The sequence below is a fragment of the Cotesia glomerata genome, linkage group LG2 (assembly GCF_020080835.1).
Source record: "Cotesia glomerata isolate CgM1 linkage group LG2, MPM_Cglom_v2.3, whole genome shotgun sequence".
NCBI lineage: Eukaryota > Metazoa > Arthropoda > Insecta > Hymenoptera > Braconidae > Cotesia > Cotesia glomerata.
Genome location: NC_058159.1, coordinates 8,605,416 through 8,624,987, shown reverse-complemented (window position 1 = coordinate 8,624,987; position 19,572 = coordinate 8,605,416). Strand labels below are relative to the sequence as shown.

Here is a 19,572-nt window from a genome sequence, read left to right as displayed (position 1 = left end):
ATGCGTACAGGTTAACAAAAAAAATAAACAAACATACACACACTAGTAAAGATACACTGTCGGTGTAACTAATGTTTATGACTTAGTTGTAGGTGGCGCGATTTCAAGTTTTTACTCGATATCACTGGCCAGTTACTGGTTTATATCCAGTGAAAACTCGATTATTTCTACTAGGGTTATTAAAATTCATTAGTTTCTTGCTTAAATATTTTTTTTTTAATACTAAAAGAAATAGGTTTAACTGATTGGGTAATGTAAAAATTTATCGAAAAAGTCCTCCAAAAAAATATTCATTACTTATTAAATCTGTTTTAGTGAAAACAAATGTTGATTTAATCTTAATAGAGCTTGTTGAATAATAAAAATGTTTATTAAAGACTAAAAAATGATCAATATAATATTTATAAAAAAAAACATTGTTAATAATTTAAATTGGTGTTTTCTCCTAAAAAAATCTCGTAAGATATTTTTTAAAAATTGATTTACTAATTTTTAGTACATATTAGTTTATAATTTGGTCAAACGTTAAATTAAAACAATAATACAACATAGTAATGACTAACACGTATTAATTGTTTTCAAGTGTAATAAAAAATTAGCCAGAGCATCGGCCAAGCAATTGCTGATAATCAAATCACATATTATTATATTATAATAAATATCGTGCGGTAGCCGATGGCTTACCTAGACTAGGCCAGTACAAATCGCCAATGCTTGGCCAAACATTAAAGCCGATGGTTTACCGAGGCTAGGCCGATACAAAACGCTGATACTTGGCCGAGCATTAGTAGCCGTGCCTTGGCCAATGAACGGAAATTGTTGAGCATCGGCAACTTCGTATGAGCAATAGAGTTAATTTCTTTAATCAAGCGAGCTAAATACCTTGAAACAAACGTGAAATTATTAAAAAATATTTTTCGTACATCAAATAATTTTTTTAATTTACTAAATTTTTTACAATTTCTTATTGGCGAGAGGTTTTTCAATGTTGAAGGTCTAACGTAGTTCCCAAGTGAAACATCAAATGCTTAATGTTCCATTTTTAAAGAATTGCTGATCGTCTACTTCTACTCACGCTTATATTAACTCTTACTGTTACTCTTACCATCGCTTTTCTACTCTCCGACTAGACTCTTACTCTCGATATAAGCAGGACACGAGGAAGAAGCTCTTAAAAAATGTAAAAAGCCTCAGACGCGCGTGGTTCTAAGGATCTCATGAAATTCTAAACTATTTCAATGAAATGGGATTTACCGTTCGTCGCCAACTCCACTAGCGGCTCTTTCTCTTTGCTCAAGTCTCAAGTTAAGAAAGCCACGAAACTGCACAACTCTACGTACAACACTATGCCTTCTCTTTTTATCTTTATCTCTTTGTCTTTCTCTTTACTTGTTTCATCATCCTTTTCCTAATATTTTAGTCGTAAATCGTGACTATCTCTATCAAGAACAAAGAAGTATCTTACTGTCGTATATTGAGTACTTCAACCATATAAATATTCTTTTTTTACCCATTATTAGCCTACACCAATTTAATTTAAACTGAAATAATACGTAGTCTTAATCGTACTGAAACTTTTAATTACATGAAATGTTGTAATTAGATGAACAGAAATAGAAAATGAAGAATGAATGTTTAGCTTCAATTAAGGAAGTTTAGTACCAACGGCTCTGAAACTTTATTCTTCCCTTCCCTAACATAAACAATTTTACTATTGTCCAAGTTAGTGCTTATAAAAAATTAAAATGTTTTTAAGTTCTGTGTTTATTTTCCGAATAAATTTCGACATTCTGTAAAATGTGTGTGAAAAGCTTATAAAATAAGTTTAAATTTTTTAAATAAAAAATCAATTTCTATTCCGGCTGCCGAATAGCCTCTTCCTTTTGTTGGTATTTTTTTCCTATTCCTAATTTTCCTTTTTTTATTTTTTCATTTTCTAATGTTCCTTGTCCGAGTTTCCCTCTTTTTTTTTTTTTTTTTTTTTTTTCATTTTCCTTTACTCTTTGTCAATTTTTTTTCTTAGTTTTTCCTTTCTCTTTTGTTAATTTCCCGTTTCATTTTTTCAGTTTTCATTTTTCTAGTTATCCTGTTCTGTTTTTAAATTTCTTTTCTTTGTAGTTTTTCCTCTCTTTTTCGTTTGTTTTCCTCTTCACAGAAAAAAGAACAGTAAAACTCTTATAGTTTACAGTGTTAATTTTAATAGTTAAGTACTCCGAGCAAAAACTGGAAAAATTACAGTTTCATAAAAGAATTTCCACAAACTTTGCAATAAGTACAAATGAAAACTGCAAAAATCAATACTTGGAATTGTATTTTATGAAAATGTCACTTGAAAATGTAATTTATACAGTCTTAAAGTGTACTTCTACAAAGTTTTCCAAAATTCTATGATGAAATTGTCATTTATTAGAAATTTTTGGAGAAATATGAATGAAGGAAAAGGACCCTTTTCTTCGAGGAACCTATTTAGATAAGAGCTGATATAATTTATATAAGAGCTGATTAGTTTTTTACATATACCCACACAGAAAAAAAAAATTACCTTGAATCAAGTGAAAAAATATTGAACCAAGAAAATAATTTTGAAAAGTTTCATTGTCTTGAACCAAGATGAAAAATTCTTGAATCAAGTAAAATTTATTTAAGCCAAGAAAAATTTCTTGGTTTAAGAATTTTTCTACTCAAATCAAGAAGATTAAGTTCTTCAAAATTATTTACTTGATTCAAGTAAATTTTTTTTTCTGTGCTCACACCATCGTAAAAATCGTCGGGGAATCTTCTTAGGACCTCAAAACGTGGAGATCTGATAAAAACTCGATTTTCGAAAAACGGGGTGAAATCAATAACTTCCCGATTTTCAAAAATTTTTAATTTTCTTAGCAGGACGTCAAAAAGTATACCATCAACAACCACTAGAAATTCGAGTTCGAAGAGCTCGAAAAAGTATGAAAGTTGTGTTTTTGAGCTTGAAGCATTCAAAACTTCGGGATCGATAATTTCTTAAACGTTTAGAACTCGTATATAGTGGGAAGTTCCAGGGATGGCCTGCAGACTCAACCGTTTTTCAGATATTTTTTTCCTCGGAAAACCTAACTGTTAAAATTTACGTTTTTAATAATATACACTGAAAAAAAAAATAATAATTTCAATAAAGAAAAAAATTCTAAAAGCACGAAAATAATTCTGAAGAGTTCCATTCCAAAATTTCTTAGTTTAAAAATTTTTTTATTCAAATCAGCAGGATGAAGTTCTTCAAATTTATTTACTTGATTTTCAAATAAATTTTTTTCGGTGGACGAATTCAACAGTTTTTTTTTGCACTAAAAAAAATAAATTTAATTAGTCATGAAGCTCGTGTGAAATTCGAAATTCGCTGTTATATAATTCACTGTCAACCCGATCTACCCAATTAAAATTCAATTACTTTCATATGATTACTACCCAATTAAAGCTACTAAAATTCAGTACTATTATCCTTCATCAATAAATTATGACATTCATATAGTTCAATCCCAATCAATCGTAAAAACTCAAATTGAATACTTTAACCTAAATTATTTCTCTCCATATTCAAAACTTCTAGGTGCTAAATTTTTCTTTTTTCTCAAAAGAGTTTAAAACTGCATTTACATATCATAAATGTCTAGCTTTAGAACAGTGTGTGACGCTTTCACGCAGGTAAATTCTTCTGGGTAATCACAACTGGCGGCACATGACACAAAAGCATACACGCAGGTGGGCAGCTGCACGGTCAACTTGTAGGATGGGATAACATGCAAAAGAATGATGTGAGTAAGCGAGACCGAATAATGGTACATTCGACATTTGTATATACTATAGAGTAATATTCCCCATAATAATAATAACAATAATCATACTAATAATAATAATAATAATAATAATAATAATAATAATAATAATAATAATAATAATAATAATAATAGCGAAAATGAGAGTAAGAGAGCTCGAGAGAGATTTTAAAGGGTGGTGCTCGAAGCAGCGTCAGTTGAGAGTGCGGATTGGACAGGCTACAGGCTGCATAGTTCCAACACGTTCTCGAAGACCTTTGCCGGTAGACGAGCCTACCCGAGTTCACCCGAGCCGGCCCGAGTTTGTGGCAACGCGGCAATCGCCGAGCGAGGGTAACAGTTGCGTCGCGACCTCCGACGAGGGAGGTGTTCATGCTGTTTGTTTCTAATAATTATATTTTATTTTGAAATATTAAGTAACTAACGGATAATTACGGCTATAATAATTGATACGAGTATTGGGAAGAAGTATCATACGAGTGTTTTATTTATTACACTCTTCGGATGAAAATTAATTTTATTTAAGAAGTTGATGCCGAAGCGGTACAGTGTTTTGTATACATCATAAAGTGACGCTAGTATTATTATCATTCTGAATAATATTATATGTATTGGGTGTGCTGCTATACGAGAAATTAAACAGATGTGACGTCGTGTATAATCGGTTAGGTGAATTTTTTTATTTAAATTGTTTTACGAATACGTGTTGCAATTTTTCGATAAAGTCACCGTGACGAGTGACTGTAAATGAGTTTGTGGGTTTTAAGTTATTTCTGTGAATGTAAAAGTAAATAAATATAAAAGTGTATTTTAGTTTTTTAATGCTCTAAGTCTTTCCTGTTTCTGTTCTCACAGTATCGTTTATCAAGATTTACACAGTGACGCAATTGCATCGAAAGTAACAAGAAAAAAATATAAAAACAACCTATGCTATACTATATCTGATAGATATAGATATAAGAAGAGGGACGCGCTGTGTAATTACCCTCGGCAGGTTGTATTGAGAGTAAATAACAAAAAATAGTTCAAACATCCGTGATGATAAAACGCTGTTGAGTGAAAAAAACGTCATTGTATGTTTATGAAATACTTTTATTTAATGAATGTCAAAATAGCCGATATCTGATTAGTACGATAGTTTTTAGTTTTTGTAAGCAAGTTGTTTATTGGAGAAAAATTTTTATTTGCAATACGAAATTTTGGATGGCTCTGAAATTAATTGATTAGGCATCTGATAATTTTTGAGATTTTTGTTACTCAATTTTTATGAATAAATACAGTGAAAAAATTTCGCCGGTAGAAATTAAAAAAACAAGCGTAAATTATGAAAAATACTTTTTTATAATGATTAATTTGATTTATAAATTGTCAGATATCTGCATATTTCAGTGTCATAATTTCAGTTTCATGCAATTAAATCAGATACAGTCAACGCTCTCTGTATTTGACTCGCCCGTACAGGACCATTCTCTGTATTTGACTCGTCCTTGTCCATAAGAGCTGTGTAAAATCGTCAAGTACAGAGGAAGAATGCGGTCAAATACAGAGAGGTCCAATACAGAGAGCGTCGACTGTAATTTTTGGAGCAACAAATTGTTATAGAAAATATTTAAGAAAAAATTTGACAGGTCGGAATTTCGGAAAGTCATGAGTAAAAATTTTTGATACTTTTTTTTTTAGTACTCATTTATTCATTGAAACAAATTCAAGAGTGATCAAGGGCCTGCTGATTTTTATATCGTCAAATTTTCATAGTTTTTAGCTTTATTTTTGCAAAAACAGTGATTATTAAAAAAATTCATTCTTTACTAATAATATTCTTACAAATTCACACTGATTCATATTATACTTTAGTTAACAACCCTTAACTGTGGTTTTATTTGAAAATTAATAAGTTCTAAAAAAAACTTTTTCAATATATGCATTCATATTTTCTTAAAATTTCTCCTAGTGGATTTTTTTTATGATTTATTTATTTAAGAAATTCTAAAAATTTTCAGATATTTTTCAATTTCAGTGTCATTAATTAAATGATTATCAAAAAATTTGATACAAATATTAAATAATTTTTAATTTTTCTAAACAGTTAAATTAATTTATCTAAAAAAAATTTAATAAAAATTGTCAGGTGTCCGCTCATTTCAGTATCATAAAAAGAATATCAAAAATTACTTTTATTGAGAAAATATAAATATATATATATATATATATATATATATATATATATATATATATATATATATATATATATATATATATATAAATCAAATTAAATTGTAACATTTTTCTACCAATAAATAATTTTTTTCATTAAAAAAATTGAAAACTGTCAGACGTCCGCTGTTTTGAGTATCATTACATAAAACATAAAATAAAAAATTTGTGTTTTTTTATTCTAGAGAGTTCTGTTCCTGGAAAATAGTCAGTGTGAAATTCAAGTAGAACCTTTTTGTTGTCTGAGGATTTTGTTATTATTTTATTTCTCTACCTGGGCCCGGCTGCTGTAAAGCTGAGTGTACTTGGTAACATCTCTGAGCAATAGCATTTTACTTTACAACTGTAAGGTATTATAGTAGTAAAAGGAATTCCTTTGTCCTCTGGTGGCATTGAACGCTCCACTACAGAGGACGTGAGCGTGTTAGTTAGCCTGAAGTTGCTATACTAGGCTGTACAGTAACTGGTGATGCTGTGATGTTGCTGCTGGAGGCGAAACCGCTGAAACACAACCAAACGCATTTCTTGTGTATTGGAGCCAACTGGTGAATGTCCGTCTGTAAACCGCGAGGGCAACAACCACCGTCGTTACGACTCCCATCATCACTACCTCGATCAACACGAGGCCAAGGATTCAAGGTCACCGATCCGGGCACTAAGGGTCAGCCTACTGTCGTCGCCCTTGTACTTTATATTGTGCTTTTGTTTGTTAAGCATATTTTGTATGTACACAGGTTTTTTTATAATAAACACTACACTAGTATTATTATTATTGAAAGATAAATCTTTATCACGTCCAGGTGATACTCGGAGGATTTAAAGTGACAAGTAAACAGTGAAAATAATATATAACACCGCTAGAGTAGTTATCGTCTGAATTTGTGAATTTTAACGCATTATATACGTATATTTTATTATTTGGAATACAAATTACGTGGGATACAAACAACGAGGAAAAATGCAACAACGAGGATCATTCACCAAAGCTGGGATGGTATTTGTAAGAGCAGCTGTCCTAGCAGCTGTTATTACCCAACTTTTGGGACCTAGTAAGGCCACGAGGCCTACTGGTTCTCATCCGGGACATGCTTATTTTGAACAACCTTGCTGTGGACACTCGCATTTGCGGCATCACAAAGGTACTTTTTTACATTTATATTATTATTACTACTAACTACAGTTGGACTACTTTTATTACATTTACCTTCAAAAAGAGGCGGGAGTTGAAATAATAATGTCATCATTTGTAGCTCGGAAGTTTTTTTTATCTTTTTCCTTTGAATGTAGCAAGCATTTTGAAATTTTTATAACTTCAGAATACACTAGTGAAATGTTGAAAAATATACGATAAAAAATGCATATTTAGGAAATTAAAAAATTAGTATGTGCAATTTTTTTAATTAATCATGATACAACAAATTCTAATCGATACCCGATGAAAAAAGTTTTTGTCTAATTATATATGATCATATATAATTATATATGAAATCATATATAGTCATACATGATTATATATAGGGTCATATATAATTATATATAAGCCTATACATAATTAGATCTGATCAGATCTGATCATATATAAATCTATATATAGTTAGATCCGATCATACCTGGTTGTTATAACCCCATATATAATCATATATAAGTCTATATATGATCAGATCTGATTATATATAACTCTATATATAATTAGATCTGATCATACCTGGCTGTTACAACCCCATATATAACCATTTATAAGTCTATATATAATTAGATATGATCATACCTGGCTGTTAATTCCATCCATAATCATGTATAAGTCTATATATGATCAGATCTGGTTATATATAAGTCTACATATAATCAGATCTGATAATATATAGGTCTATATATAATTCCAAAATTCTCAAATAATTTTAATACTACATGAATAAATAACTGAAAATTACATTTCATGATAAATTGATAAATCATACACAAAAGATTTTTTCATTTGGCATAATATTGCATGAAAAAGAATAATAATATCAATTTCATATTGTATTTAAAAAATAAAAAAAAAATTTACTTTTTGTAAATTTTAAACCGGATAAAACACGGTAACCGATTGGTTCTACAACAGTAATTTTTTTTTTTCAAGTTTTTTAAAAATGCACAGTAAATACAGCAGAGTAGTTTGAAAAATATGTAAAATTTATTTATTTTCACTTAATTAATAAAAAAATTAATTTTATAAATAAAAAATTCTAAAATATCTATTTCTCAATTAGAAAAAAATTTTGCGAAATAATTGAAAAGTACATAATTAATTGAAAAGTTCTAGAGCAATTTGAAGATTTTTCAAAAGTAGCGTCAAAAAAATTCAGCAATCACTTGTGGTATTTATCTGAACAACTTATTTGTTTTTCATTATTTGATAATAATGTTAGCGCAGAAATCAAATTAAAATTAATTGAATCGATTCAGAAAAAAGAAGTCAAATTAAAAACTTTAAACGATTTAATGTAAAAAATTTTAATATTAATTCCTTACTAAACAAAGAATTGTATGAATTTGAATCAGAAGAGTCGATGATTATTTTTAAAAGGTTGGAACTCCCAACTGATTTTTTAAATTTACATCCTGATCAGTGGATATCTGACAAAAGTTACAATACATGCCTCAAAATTTTAAAAAATTTACACGTTGTTAATAATACTGCGGAACGGGCGGTCCAATTGATGGAAGCCTACAATAAAAGCTTAACTGCTGATGAAGAGCAGAAACAGTACTTATTGCAAGTTGTAGCTATGCACAGGAAAAAATTTCCAAATGCTAACAAGCAGACGTTAATGTTACCATTTTTAGATAAATGAAAAAATGAAATTTTTTGTAATTATAACGATTAATTAATAATAATTTGACTTAGATTATTATATTGAAACGAGTCAATACTTTAATTAAAAATTTTAATGCTCAAAAATGTACAATTAAATTAAATTATTCATGTAAGAGTAATAAATTGAAAATTAAATGGAATTTAATGTGTATTTTTTTAAATGTTACCGTTTAACGGGCTATAACTTCAAAAATAGTGGTTCTACAGTCTTCGTCCAAAGAGATATTTTTGTAGAGAATTTAATTTCCTACAAAAGCTATGAGAAGATTTTTCGAAAAAAAATTTTTTTAATAACGAAAAGTCCACTTGAAACAAAAAAAAAATTTTTCCTGTGTTATTTAAATGGGAAATCGAATTTTTTGATGAACTAAGCCGCTATTGGACTTAAAACCTTTAGCTCAGCGGCATAATTTTTTATTTTCTATATACTACCAGATTTTCTGGTATAGCAGTAAAAAAAAAATATCGCCTAAATATGACACACCCTAATAAACATGTCTGTTCATATATAAACAGATCAAGTTATGTATGATTAGACCTGGCCAATTTTTGGATCTGATCATATATAGACGATTATGCATGATTATATATGATTAGATAAAATCTTTTTTTATCGGGATATATTAAATGAAAAATTGAAAATTGTGATAATTAAAAAGCTCTTTATCATAAAAAATAAAAAAGTAATTAAATTTTGGACAGTATTTGGGACAACAAAACAAATTTTAATTAATTAATCCTACGATGGCTAGTATTCGCAAAAATTGTTATGAAAAACCTGTTAAACTCAGTTTGATGATTGAGTACTTTTTTTTTATAGGAAATTACAAATTATATGTTTGCTACATTCACATTTATAGTTTGTCGTTAAAATCCAATTACCATTGTCATAGTACATAGTTCGATTTTATAAACATAAAACTTACTTATCTTTTATTGTGAAAAAAATCAATCTAAAGAGGACAAAAAGTGTAATTTTTAATCGTCTTAGAAGCATGCGCGCAGGGTAATGTCATTCTGTAAAAAGTGTCTCAGAACTAGGGTTTGCAGATAATTTTATCAATGAAACTTTCTGACAAAAGAGGTTTGGTAGGGTAAAATATACTGAGGTTATTTAATTATTTGGCTATTCACTGTAAGAAGAAGTGATTAGTTTTATTATTTTGAGAAAAAATTGATAAACATGAATTGCTCATAATTTTTTATTAATTTTGTAGAAAATATCAATAATGCACTGATAGAAGGATTTGCTTATAGTTAAAAATATTTGTTAATATTTAACAAATCATTTATTAGAGACCACTTTTTAGTCCTTAATAAATATTTCTTAGTATTTAAAAAGATTTATTAATATTTAACAAATAAATATCAGATTTATTAAGTACAAACAAATCATTTTAAATACTAAGAAATATTTGTTTAATACTAAAAAGTGGTCTCTAATAAATGATTTGTTAACGATTAAAAAATATTTTTTGGTACAAATAAATCTTTCTATCAGTCTAAAATATGACCTTTGTAAATTTAACTGGCTTATTAATATAATTGAACACATTTCTATTTAGCTTTTTGTTGGTTCTTTGCTAAAGAAACTCGGTATTTTTCGATAAACAAACAAGAAGAAAACAAAATTTGATTTTAGGTTGGAGTCAAATTTCTCTAAAACTCTATAAGATCGAGAACTTTGAAATTTTAATATCATTAGATCATATTTTTTTTTTAATGTAAATGAGTATTTTCAATAAAAGACTGTTCTTGATTGAGAACGTCTTTTATTGATGAACTCAATTGCTAAATCAATGACCGAACTGAGAAAACATAAAATCTGTAGAGCAAAAGTAGAAAAACACTTCACCAGATTACATTCTATACTAATAGAAATTTTTTATATGTATATAACTCGGAATGCATATTGCCTTTATTATGAAGAATTTTTACTTATAAACTAAAAGTAGGCATATATTTTAAGTCTATATGCTAGGAGTTATGTTTACATAACATTGAATTTCACTGTTAAGAAACTCTTGTTTCAAGTAAAGTATCTTGTAATTAAAAAAAATGAATAAGTTTGTTGAGATTTGATAGGAATTTTTAGTCAAAATACATTAAAATATCGAGAAAAAATCATGCACACAATAATTTTAGATAGCATTACAATAGTTGAATTTTCTATCTTTTGAATACCAAGATTCAAATCGACTTTTTGCAATTACCAATCACCAATGTACTGTCATATTTAACCCGCTAAATCTTCTAATTTTCACGTTGTAGGCTCTCAGAATGCGAAATTGGGACTTGTGACCAAGTCAATTTGTCAAAAACAGTTAAGCAGTTATTCTTTAGCGAGGAGTCTAAACGTTTTCATTAATTTTTCAGTCAAAACATATCGTTTTATCGCGTTTAATATCAGTGCAATTCACATTTAACCCACTGTGTACGTTTTTTTTCTTTCATTCTGTAAAATTACAAAAATTATTAATTCGTAATTAAATAAATATCAATTTGATAAAAATTTACGTTGTTGAAATTGTTAGTAATTTCTAAATACCAAAATACCTGCAGATTAAAATAACCTGATGAAAGATATTAAAAGTGGTTACTATAAAGAAGGGTAAGTCAGCAAGTACAATTCTCAGGTATACTCTAAAATATAGAAAAACCTAATGTACAAAAGAGAGTCTAGAGGTTTTTCTGGTGGTTGAAATGTACCTCAGTCAATCATTTAAAAGAAAACGTACCGAAAAAAGATAAAAATAATAATAATGAAAAGATGGAAAAAAATTTTACGAACTGGGTTCTAAAAGCCCGTTAACGTACATCACAAATATTATCTCAGTGGCCCTTGCCACGCGATATTACCGGAGGGCTTAGGACGCCGGCACTGACTTCATTACGTACCAAGGGACTAGACTATAGTATGCATATATACTTATAGATATATATGAACATGTATGGAAGAGAGAGGGCCGTATGGAATGTGGAATGGTTGGTCTTCTTGTCTGGTGGTATAGAGACTATACCAAACCCAGTACAGAGCCAGTTCAGAGAGTTATTCGCCGCCGCGTGTGTTCTCGTGCGTGCTAGCAGGCGTTTCATGGTATTGATGCGAAACGCTCCTACGTGAGCGTGTAATCCCATGTGGATTATGTATTTGATACGTGCAGATGAGTAACCACAAGTTTTTGTATACTCAATATCTGTCCATATATATAACGGCAAGTGTGCAAATTTGAATGTATTAAAAGCTACGATTAGATTAATTAAAGTTTAATATCTTTATTTCACTCCTGTTATTATTTTTCTTTAATTTTTATCAGTACTCGAGTATTATTATGTATCCAACGACAAGCGAACTCGTTTCTATTTTTATTTAATGGATTATTTTGTATTTTTTATCTTGTAATAAAAGTTGTGTTATAACAGAAATTTATTTTTATATTTGAATATATTATAGCGTTGCATTTATATCGTGTTAAATACATAATGTGATGATAATAGCGAGAAATATCTCGATTACATATCTTAACGCAGAGTGGATACGGGTTGATAAATGTAATCATAACATACAGGTTTGCGGTTCTCCACTTTATATATGTGTATAATATCTCTTACCATGATTATGCGATTCTTCGTGGTATGCCTTTGAATTAGCGATAGTGAAGACGCTATTAGAAAGCTGTTTCAATGGTTTGAGAATTTACCAGACGATCCTGAGAGAGTATATGTATTTACTGTGCGATACTATCTCTGTGCAAGCCTTCCTTCTCGAGTTTCTAGTAACTAACCAAACGGATATTAATTCCGATGTGCTTCTCTTTAGTTGATCCGTTAATCGAATTTACCTAATGCTATAAATTTTCGTGTATTTCTCTCCAAGTATGATGATTTGTATGTGTTTGTTGTGTGCTAATACCTGAGTATATGAATATACATCAAGATATCGACTGCTTAAATATTAACACTGCTGAGTTATTTTTCCTTTATTGGTTGAAATCCTCACATAGAGATACTTCCTGAATTAATTATCGTTTTTCATGAATAAAACATTATTAATTGGAGCAAATTTGTCAAAAAATTCATGAATTTATAGACTCAATGTAGGCTTTATGTCTGCGATATTACCAAAAAAAGTTAATTTAAGAAACCGTAATATTAACGGCATATTGCGATAGAATTAGAAAAATGATTCTCATATTTTATGAAAATGGATATTGAATATAGTAAAAACAGTTCGCATCGACAAATGGCGACGAAAATCATTTTATGATAACCCTTCGTATAGGTTATTCGAGAATGATTCTTTTGATACTGTGATAACGATTCCAAAATTATACTGATGTAGTTTCTATAATATAGTAGAAACTATTTTCATGTTTGATGAAAATTGAATCACAAAAGAAGAAAATGAAGTTACATATCAGAATGATACGTATCATTGATAAATGGAAACTGTTAGTCGATTACATGTATTCATCATCATCGACGTCCTCATCATCATCATTACTAATATGATACTCTTCTGTTTGCACATTAGTTGTTTAAACAGTTAGCAACTATTATCTATATCTTGGGCGCATAATAATCCAAATGCGTACTACAGCTTGATCAACACAAATCGATATACTTACTTTTAATCATGAAAATTGACAAACGAAGAGAAAACGAAATTGACTGAAAGATTGCTAATAAGACGTTTTGAAAGGAAGCAATTCTTATTTATTAATGAATACAGCACAACAAATGATTATTGATGAGTTAAAAATATACGTTTTAAGCAACGTTTTTCATTCGTTGTTCAAGAAGGATCAGAAAGATGTGCAGTAAAATCATCAATTAACCTAGTTCTCGGTAGCAGAAGAAATTAACTTTGGGTTAGCTATGTCAAGAGAATTAAAAAGTTTTACTATTTTAAAATAAGACTGCTTTTTTTTACTTACTCGTTAACTGATACATACTCTCTAAACATGAATTAGTGAAAATTCACTGGAATAAGTGAATGTTCACTAATTCTCAGTGCCAATCGAACCACTGAAACCAAAGTGGTTCGATTGGCACTTAGAAAAAGTGAATATTCACTTATTCCAGTGAATTTTCACTAATTCATGTTTAGAGAGTAGTACAGATCTTCGGTTTTATTATAATAATATATGTTAGTATTCTCTGTTCAATTTATCGAATGAATCATCTCATATAATTTTCTACTTGACAAAATGAGAGCTGAAATTACAAAAAATGTAAATGCATATAAATAATTATAAAGATGAGATTGATGAAAAGTTCCATTAGCGGTGAAGTATATGCGAAATAGAAAAGATGAAAATTTGCTTAAATATAGTAGGTAGAACAAAAAAAAATACGAGCTAGTGCTTTTTTTTCATCTCCAGGTCGGGGTAAATGTCTTAAGAATTTTTCGAGATTAAAAGCTCCTCGAGAGGCCATTCGCTACTTGCTTTTTTCCAATGAGACTCTGTAATGAATGACGACATTGCGCTCTTACACATGGAAGAACGCTTCTCATTCGCTTGTGAATGTAAAAGTGATGACTTCAAGAGAAGAGAGATTCGTAACGACTTGATGTACGCTCTGTTTTTTGATCGATAGCATTATATATTTTCTTTTGTTTGAAAACGTCTATGATTTGTAGTATAGCGTTAATTACTTAAATTATCTTAATAATATATGTTATCGAATAAATCAATTAATGATTTTTTTAATTATAAAGTTTTCCTTTGTAAGATTTTTGCTCTATAAATTTCAACTGGCTAAAGTTCTTTAATGTCGTTCTTATTCTAGTTAATTTTAATTAGAATTATTATTAATACTTTTTCTACGGTCTTGTACTACTTTCTATTGGTTTAAGCTGCATCACGTTTGTCCTTTTTTATTTTTCTTACACCATAAAGTTTTGTTCTGAGTTTTCGAGGAAGAAAAGCGTCACGACAATTTTCCTGGCTCCTGAGGCTACAAAAACGACGACAGCCAGTCTTGTAAGCTTTGTCTATCTATAGAAGAGCACAAGCTTACTGCTATTACTATCGGGCGGTATACGAGAGAAAACGACCGCACGAAGACATAACAGCAATACCTGTCACAATTTATTCCAGTGTATTATTACTTAATAAATTTAACGCGTCTGCACCTGTTGAGATTGATTCTAAATTAAATAAAACTATGGTCCCATAATTAACGTGGAGATGTCTATGTTTATTACAATTCGCTGCTAAAATATGTTACTTCTTTATGTGATTAAATGCTGTAAAGTTTTATTAGGTTATAATGATGCCAAAGAAAAGCAAAGAAAAACTGAAAAAGCTTAAATAACAAGCCATATCCCACAAGGATATGCGCAGATATCCTCGTGGGATATGGCACTCTCATTTTAGTTAAAAATGTATGTCTCTTTTTTGGCGTTTATTATTTTTGATCGTAATTATTTCTTTGTCACGTTCCATATTTGTTCTTTATAAAAACAGTTTGTTGTCAACATGTAAACGTACATCGCAACATTACGCTAGGAGCTCGGAACAAAGAGTATTCGATGAAGAAAAAGGAATATGATGGTATAACAATAGTGGAAGAAGACGAACAATATTCTGTAATATATTTTAAACAATAATTTTATAAAGATCGTCGTGACTAATATGATTAATTATCCTAAATTTTTTCAAACAATAAAATTGTCTACATTTATTTTTCTATGCCAAAAAAATTATGATTATAATACTTCAATCATAGTGATATATCACCATTTGAATTAAATTTTGAATGTGAAAACCAATTAGGGATAAGATGGAAACAAACATAGTATCATTATTTTTCGAAGAAACTCATAAATTAAGCTATGTAGTTTGCGGTTCCCCGCATTTGTTAAAGCATCTGATATTTGCACAGATGCAGGAGTAAAACCCGGAACGAAGGAGAGAGAAGAAGAAAGAGCGAAATGAGCACGTGTCTCTATTTATGAATTATGATCAAACAACCTAGTCTCCAGCTAATAATTTTCTTTGTATATTGAAGCACGTGTGCCTTATCCCGTCATTTACTTATCATTACTTTTATACAGAAGTAATTTAAAAATTTTCACGCATCTTCCCATGCAAAGAATCGTATTCATGTGTGATTTTGCAATAATAATTTTTTTTTTTTTTTTTTATATCAAGATGTCGATAATACCGATGTCATTCGATCCCTTTGACATTTTCCTTTATCGCTATGAAAGTTCTGCACTCTCATACTCACTGTTAAGCAAGGAAGGAAAAAGGCGTTTGTGAGCGTAGTAGGAAATTGAATTTGGTTTTATCTAAAATGGTCGATATGAACGATGGAAGACTAGTGAGGAAAAAATGATGCTTACCAGACTAAACTTTCTTACAGAGGAAAGCAAAAAATAAATAAATAAAATATCACTATCAACTGTAAGATAAATCGATATAATACGAATGGTATATTGAAGTGGTATATACATTGCCTAGTCATTCTTGGATATACATAATGTGTTTATACACACATTCGTTTATCAAACACTTTAGATAAGATATCAATAATATCATTCTTCAATGACGCTATGACTTTACCAATACAACCAGAATAATTCAGGGAAAACTATCTCGCCAATTTAATGAGTTATTGAATTAATAATCAGGGACAGTCTGGTATGCAATAAATCAATACATTGTTTTTCTAAGACACCCCATACAATGAGAAGGGTTCAAATCCAGACTGACGTTTCACGTAAAGGTGGAGAAAAATAAAAAAAAAAAGATATTACGACTGTTGTCTATGGAGGTAATAGTCGACACAGAGGCGGGTTAATGCTTTGTAATGGTCGACCGAGGGAGTTGCTCAGCATCGTCCCCTTTTAACGACCTGTACCGGGCGTAACACGACCGCATGGCCCTATCAAATCCGATACCATGTACAACTGGTGCAGGGAACACACTGTTCGCGAGGCCACGAAGCCCATGTAAGCCCTATATATTCTGTTTGTTGGTGCGACAAAGTTCCACACTCAAATGCGTACCTATACTCGTATAAGGCTTGTTTGACATCCCTATTCAGTTTGAATATTAATGTTTCCGACTACAGTTTCACGTTACTTGTAGTATTACTTAAAAACAGTAAATTAAGATGAATGGTTCGATTTTTCAAAAGGCGATAGTATCCTATCTGAATTGCGGTAAGTAAGTAAGTGTGAGAGTAGTAATTCACCTCTTCCGAAAGTAAACGATTTTTTTGACACTCACCCTAACTGCACTTTTGTCAAAGTGAAACTTGAGACATTGTCGAGTGATTTAGATACGAATATATCAGTACAGTCTAAGTAACTCTATAGTGACTTATTGTTTTTGTCACGTTGTTGTTATTATACCCGTATGTACTTGGACAAAACTTAGTTTGGTCTTCTGTTATACTTTTGTATATATTCTAAAGTCTTCAGAACTGAGCAGCAGCAGCAGCAGTCCTCTACTTATATATGTATATAAGCAAGTAAAATTTTCCGAGGTTGAGAAGGCCATTGTGACCCCGCATTCCTTAATTGTTTCCTAACAAGAGAAGTTGCCACTTGGCACCATTTGCTTTGGCGTCTCTTGTGCCAAGGCTTTCATCCTCCCTTAGGACCCAAACTCACACCACCATTATCTTTTACCTATACATGCAAGTTGTGCCCAGTACTCTCAGCCTTAGTACAAAGTGATTAGTCTCGTAATACTTCCTCGTACAAAGTGCAGCGTGTACAAGCTTGTGGAGATAGTTGGTGGTGGTGTCGCTAAAGCCGTCCAGGTTGCAGCTACACTTTGAGCCTCCGACGGGAATTTCTGCGTGCCGTTATTTTCCTGTAAGTGTTCTGGGTTATGTGTCTGCCTCCTCTATTGGTAATATTATAGGTGTAGTAAAGTTTAACACTCTAGGTACATCCTATATCTGTAAATATGTACTACAAAATATCAAACTATAGACAATATATTGTGGGTGGGTGGGTGTGTATACGGTTAACGCGCTCAGTAAAACCTTGACAAAACCACCCACTGCAGATGTTCCTCCATCCAGGAATTATGCATGCATGCTTTCACGAAAGCCTTCCGAACTTCCGGCGTTCGACTATCGGATCCGGTTTACGGACAACTATTCTCTCGGACCATCGACACGGTTTAGGTTTTATCTCATTTTGCTTATTTGCTGTACATTATTCTCTCTTTACATGCTCATTCCCCTTATGCCGACTGTTCAATATATATATGCGTACAGCTTTAATACTCTCGTTCTCTGTCTTTATTTATGTACTGACTCATTCATTCACTTTTTTCATTCTTTTTTTCTTGGCGATTATCTAGCTGAACGGCAACGATCGTGAGAATAATTCCCGACGTTTTCAAACTGGAATGCCAAGTTATTTCGACTAAATTCTGGATTATCCTACACTTATACACTAAGCTTGTGTATTCACTCAAGCTTATAAACACACGTGGATTAGCGTTATAATAATACAAATTTTTAACTTTTTTTTTTTGGCAGAACAGAAACAACTCACTTATATCTATTTCACAAAGCTTTATAAATGTAAAAAAAAATTAATAGCAACTACGGGAGAAAATATTTCTAAAAAATGAAAAGAAAAAAATTTTGGTTGCAATAAATTGTAGCTTTAATTATACGCTAGGCTGGTATTAATTAAGTTCTGCAAGCTAGCACGCATATACATCTAAATTTTATGAATGTTCAATTCAATTCCAGGCAGTTAATACATAGGACCGGTTGATTCTTGTTGTACACTCCTAGTAGATCTCATTCCGGCGTATTATAAAGGTTACACTTCTATACAACTGGTAATAAAATAACCAGGAAAAAATAACGAGTGCATAAATAAACAAAGTTAAAATAACCTTGTCTAAATAAACTTGACGAAATAACGAGAAAAAAAGCACATGGATGAAAATAACAGTTTTTTTGTAAGTTTATGCACGTATGCAAATATAATTTATATGTTTTATTTAGTTTATTGTTTGCACTTGAAGTTTGAGTGGAATCACACATGCTTATAAACACTGTTAATTTTGATAACTTCAATGAACCTTTGCAGTGTAAATTTTAACAAATTGAAAAAGTTATTAATAAAGCGCAAATGTTTGGTAGGTAAACAACAAAGGGATTTCAATCAAAAGAATACTAAGAGAGATACAGTTATCGATAACAAAAATAAAGTCAGTAGAAATTATTAAACGCACCGTTGGAAAGTTGAAAGAATAATAATAAACGGACCAAAGAAAAGACTCCATAGCTGGAAGAGCTACGAATAAGAGTTAATGAAGAAAGCGCGCATATATAGTCAGAAAAGTAGTTTGATTATTTGCAGATTACTTCGTTTTCTAGACTGTTCACAGTCAGTGATCATGGAACTATTTTGCCTTAGCCTCCAGTTAGATACTTGCTTTTTTCTTTTTCATCTCATTTCTGTACCCTCGAATTTGGTCTTTCTGATGCTAAGTTTTTACTGGTATCACAGGATACCAACCCTTTTCATGAGAAGTTGGGCTTACGAACCCGACGGTAAATAACAGATTTTAATTAAATTACAAATTATATTTCGGTATTCCCGGCAGGTGTACGCCAGTTTACGAGTCTTTGAAAGCCTTAGGATATAGGGATACGAATTCAACTTATATATGTGCTGATGCATTGCATATACACACA

General features: G+C 30.5%; 1 protein-coding gene across 5 annotated transcripts in view; it reads left to right on the top strand.

Annotated features, from left to right (window-relative positions):
* LOC123259806 (semaphorin-2A) overlaps positions 1–19,572 on the top strand; it is a 735,036-nt gene that overhangs the window by 578,660 nt on the left and 136,804 nt on the right. The window contains exons 1-2 of one of the 5 annotated variants that reach the window (XM_044720521.1): positions 4,136–4,882; positions 6,209–7,162. The exons of the other annotated variants lie outside the window; for them this stretch is intronic. Of the exons in view, the coding sequence (XP_044576456.1) occupies positions 6,982–7,162 (181 nt within the window). The 5' untranslated portion in view covers positions 4,136–4,882; positions 6,209–6,981. Of the gene's footprint in view, positions 1–4,135; positions 4,883–6,208; positions 7,163–19,572 lie in introns of those variants that run through there. 5 annotated transcript variants of the gene reach the window in all.